The sequence below is a fragment of the Melanostigma gelatinosum genome (genome assembly GCF_949748355.1).
Source record: "Melanostigma gelatinosum genome assembly, chromosome: 13".
NCBI lineage: Eukaryota > Metazoa > Chordata > Actinopteri > Perciformes > Zoarcidae > Melanostigma > Melanostigma gelatinosum.
The window spans coordinates 5,307,090-5,312,106 of record NC_136646.1 but is presented as its reverse complement, the minus strand read 5'-3'; the positions used below and the strand labels follow the sequence as shown (position 1 = coordinate 5,312,106).

Here is a 5,017-nt window from a genome sequence, read left to right as displayed (position 1 = left end):
CTTCATTCATGCAGAAAGGAGCAGCGTCACAGAGAACAACAAATATTACAAATATGAACATTTTAGATGCTCGCTTAAACGATGCAAAGACATTTCTTGCAGGAATGTAGCGAATGCTGAGCACTCTGAGGTTACGTCCTTATGCTTTAGTGTTAAATCTTACAATTATTACTATTTTAAGACAAATATATTTCCTTTTGACTACAACAAAAATAATAAATATACACAGCTTCATACTGGCAAATTAAATATGAAAAGTAGCCACATTTAAAGTGTTGATTTCCTGGCTACGGCCCTGATTCTTTCACACTGCAATAAATAATAATGTAATGAATAAACAGTCCGTGGGCTTTCACTCAACGCCCTCCCGTCACTGCGAAGAGAACAAATTAAAAAGCTCACACTCACCAGTCGACGAAGACTGAGTCCAAGATGCCTGGCTGGGAAATGAGAATGAATTCAAACTGAATTAAATTTATATTTGAGTTGATGAGAAACTATAAAACTAAAAGAAAAGCCGCCAAAACAAAAAGACAATGTCCCCCCCCCCCCCCCCCCCCCCGTCCTCTGAGGCCGTGTCCTGTAGCCTGTACCGGAAGTTTCAGGATGAGATATTTTGATTTCCATGATGTCCCGTTAAACTGTCCGCACTCCCAATATTAAAAAGGCCGGATATAATAAGTGCTGAATGACGTCATATTGTTTAAGAGTCTTTAAAAAGAACGGACTGATTTCGTGCCTCGTGCTCTCTCTGTTTCAGCTGCTCGTCTTCTTCATGAGTCCGGATAAACGTTTGATGTTATGCCGCACAGCTCCAGTTGCACGACCGCTTTTTCATCGTCGTACCTCCGGTTCTGGAACCAGGTCTTCATCTGCCGGTCCCTCGGATCAACGCTCCAGCTGATCTGCAGGCGGCGCTGTCGGGACTGCTGTACGTGCCGAAGAGCAACTCCAGCTCCAGGGTCTGCGGCTTGTAAGGACGACGCGCTTCTGCTTCGGCTCCGACCAACAAGAAGGCCCGACGGCCGGGCAGTGCGCCGCCGGGACAGGGCGCCTCTGACCGGGCTCATCTGAGGACGGAAGGCAGACGGACACATTCTCATACATTACAGGTCATCTGAGAAAAGCAGTGTACAAAGGAAACAATCTTCTGTGTGCCGCGCCTTTTGAAATCCTGCATTCAACAACATTCCATTTTCTCTTTTTTGACTTTCCACAGCTTGTTATACACGCACACACACAGAGTAACATATGAAATACATAATACGACTATCTTATTGCGATAGTAATAATAATATGAACAGTAATAGTATGTATTGTTGTTATTATTATTTTAATTATTATTAATATTGTTAATATTATTATCATTATTATTGTCATTATTATTATTTGGACAATATCAACATATCCATATAAAATTTCATTTTTCTGTGATTCTACAATTCTTGAAATACTGCATGCGACCGTGTGTGTGCGTGCGCGTGCGTTTGTGTCCTGAGTGAGCAGTGTCCGAAATGTAACATTTGTATCTGAAACTGGAGCAATGTAACGTTATAAATAGGCTACTTCTCATTTTAAACCTTTTTATATCATAAATACAGATGTTCATGTTGTACAATAAGACCTTTTGTTCATTCATACGCTTCTTTTTAGAAATGTGGACTTTAACAACACAAAGGCTGCTTTATTACGAGCATTCTTTACCCACGGAGGCCGGAGACACTTCACTATTTTAAACCCGATGTGTTGAACGCGGCATAAATACACTTAGTGTCTGATGAAGGATTGTTTGAGAGCATAAACAAAATAGCAAACTTTAAAAAAAACATGAGACTCTGTGTTTTCATCAGCCTGTCACTGCAATCTCACACGGAACAGAGATTCAGTTTTATTTTTACTGCGACAGCAAATTACATTTTGTTATGTATTAATTACCACTGTTGGATTATAACATTGCCCTACAACGGAAACACTATTTGTGATCCAGTTATTATTATTATTATAGTCATCATCATTATCATCATCATCATCATTAGACGTGTATTTTCAGCAATACGTCAGCGTCACGGCTGCTCTCCGATCAGATCAATATCATGTTCAATACAACTACAAACACACAACATCACGTCTCATGAAATAAGAAAAATAATTCACAAAGTGTCTCATTTCAGACACTTTGAATCGGAGGTGGACATGGAAGGAGTGAAATAAAGGCAGTACAAATAATACCGATATTAAACTTTGCATTTTATTTCAGAAATCAAGCGCACTGCAGCCTTTTGTTAGAGGCGTGAATCCACTGAGATTATTCACATGAATCGTGCTTAAGGTTGTTGGACGGTTCCTCGCTCTCGTGTGGCTTTGTGTCGAAAAGCTCACAACACGTCGCCATATTTGGGGCCTCTTCATCTGCCGCAAAAAGATACGCTCCTAATTATTCTCAAAGCTTCATTTAGCCAAACCAATTAAACCAAACATATGTGGATTATTATTTCAGTAGGCCTACATTGCGTATTATGAAGCACGAGGCGGATGCCACACAATAAAACACAAAACTATTATTTTCGCATGTGTTTTGAGTCAATCACAAACTTTAGACTTTTAAAAAAAAGTTTTGTGTTCACTTTGGTCCCCTATGTGGGTATTAAACATATATTAAATATAAACTTGACCAACAACTTTTTCAATCCACCACATAAATTCGATTATAAGCAATAATAATTTTTATTTCGGTTAAAAAGTAAAAACCGATCTGGACTTTAGAGCATGACAGAACAGTTAGCTGCTATAAAGACGAATGAAATCCACGTTTAATGAAATGAAACTTAATTTCTTTATGAACTAAAATAAACCTTAACATGGTCTCTGCAATAACCCGCACATGCTGAATAGAGACAGGCGGCTTGAGAGTTGCAGTGCGTGTGTGTGTGTGCGTGCGTGCGTGTGTGATCAGTGAACGTTTGTTATGGACAAAGATACAACCGGAAGTACCTGCGATCTGTTCATAACTGTGTTTTCTTTATGCATTTGTCCAGATTGTTATGATGAGATGCACCTATATTCACCCATAAACCTGCTGTTATTAGAGTGTAATCTCCTTTTTGACTATTTATTTCATTCTTCATCCGGAAAGGTTTCCCATTCATGCATGAAGGCCCGCTTCCACTTTGCTCTGTGCGCCAAAATAGGCGAGACAAAGGACAGGAGGGGGAGACACACCGCTGCGTTTGCGTCATGTCCGGAGGGGGAGACCGGAGCTCGTCCCCGCTCGAGCCTTCCTGTCCGGCTGCTGGCAGAGGGCCATAAATTCATTTCAGCGAGAGGTGAAAAATGTCTCTCTCTGTCTTTAAGAGCCCGCCATAAAAGAGAGAGAGAGAGAGAGGAAGGAGGGACAGGGAGTCACCTTGTCCTGCCTCCAGACCAAACACCCCCCCCCCTCTTCTGTCTGCGCTCTTCTTCTTTTTTAAGAGTCCACCTCCATCTGTTGTTTTTGTGAGTCTCCTCCCCTTTGTTTTCTTCCTCCTGTCTTCTTCTATCCAGCCCTCCTCCTCCTCTCTCTCTCTCTCTCTCTCTCTCTCTGTTCACCATCCCCTGCTTCCTTATGTCTTCCCTTATCCACTTTGTCTTGCTCCGTGTTTTGTCCTCCCTCAATGCTTTTATCTCGTATTCTCCCTCCCTCACTATTCGTCTTTTTAATATTCCCTTTCTCTGCGTTTTTTCCTGTCATCCTCTCCCTCCTCCTCATTCTCTCTTCCATACCTGCTGGTTGTGGTCTCGGTCCCGCCTGTCCTCCCCCGTGCTGCTGCAGCTGGTCCTGCGATTGTATTTTGGACCGGAACCGAACGGCATCCTACCTAAAAGTCGTTCGCGTTATCTGGCCCTGCCGCCTGTCAACAGCGTCGCTCTCAACCTCGAGAAAGCTCGAGGTCTGCAGCATGGTGCGAGATGTCCAATGTGGGAGGAGGTGCGCGCGAGCTGCGCTGCTGTTGAGAATGGACTTTCTTTAAGAGATCTCCTCACCGCCGATGCGGTCGTATCGGAGAGCAAAAAGCCGCCCTCGTGGACATTAAAACGGAGGAGGTTTCGTCGCAGCGTGAGTGCTGGCCCCCCGAGGAGGAAGCATCCGCGGTAACGATGACGCGGTGGCACGGCTGCTGAAATGGGGCACGTGTCTGGTTAGCGGGCGGCAGTCTGGACCCGGGCAGTCGGTCCGGACGCTGAGTGACGTGGGTAGAGGAGGAGGATGTGGCGAAGGAGAGGAGGAGGAGGGGGGGGGGGGCATTATCGTAATGCTGCGGACAGTAAACTATAGTGCGTTACGCGCATCCAGAACCGGGAACTGTTTGGGTGCCGATGCTTTGGAGGAGGCTCCGCGGTAGCAGCTGTACCTCGTGCGCACTTGGCGGTGCCGGCTGAAACCGAGCGGAAATCGGTTGATGGAGCTCGTGCTGCTCCTTTGGCGCATCCTCGTGCGCACAACTACACTCTGTTAACCGTTGTTTTTGAGCAGGTGACTATATTACCTTGGAGTATGTGGGGGCGAAAGAGTTAATGGAGACGCACCTTGCTGTGTGTGTGTGTTGGGGGGGTGGGGGGGGGGGGGGGGGGGGGAGAGACAGACTTTGGGTTGGAAACGCTATAGGCGGCCAATGGCAGTCTGAGGTTCACGGGCGGGCCACGCCCCGCTCTTACTGCTGCTTTTTCCCAACTTTCTGTTTTCCTTTTTCTTTTTTTTAAACAGGAAATCGACTACAGGCGCCATTAAACACTCTGTCCATATTTCACCGCCGTTTCAAATGAAAAGCACGCTCGTTCCGGAGCCGGAGAGAGTTACAGAGGCGGCCTGAATCCCTGAAGCTGCATCCAATTACAGTCCAGCTCACTGCAGCAGCAGCAGCCCGCTGTGGAATTTCCCCTCCGACCCGAAGCCTGCACGCCGCTCTGAGATAGTGGATGCTCTATGAAGTATAGGCTGCTCTTGTGTTCCAGAGGAATGCATAGGGGGGGGGGGGGGCTG

The 5,017-nt window shown here is 45.5% G+C and overlaps 1 protein-coding gene across 1 annotated transcript; it reads right to left on the bottom strand.

Moving 5' to 3' along the window:
• Positions 1-578: 578 nt before the first annotated feature.
• LOC306786524 (uncharacterized protein) lies at positions 579-4,084 on the bottom strand. Its single transcript, XM_079281317.1, has 2 exons — positions 3,760-4,084; positions 579-1,070 (listed from the first exon to the last, which is right to left on the bottom strand). The coding sequence occupies exons 1-2, from the start codon at positions 3,847-3,849 to the stop codon at positions 774-776; spliced, it is 387 nt and encodes a 128-aa protein (XP_079137443.1). The 5' UTR covers positions 3,850-4,084; the 3' UTR covers positions 579-773.
• Positions 4,085-5,017: the final 933 nt, after the last annotated feature.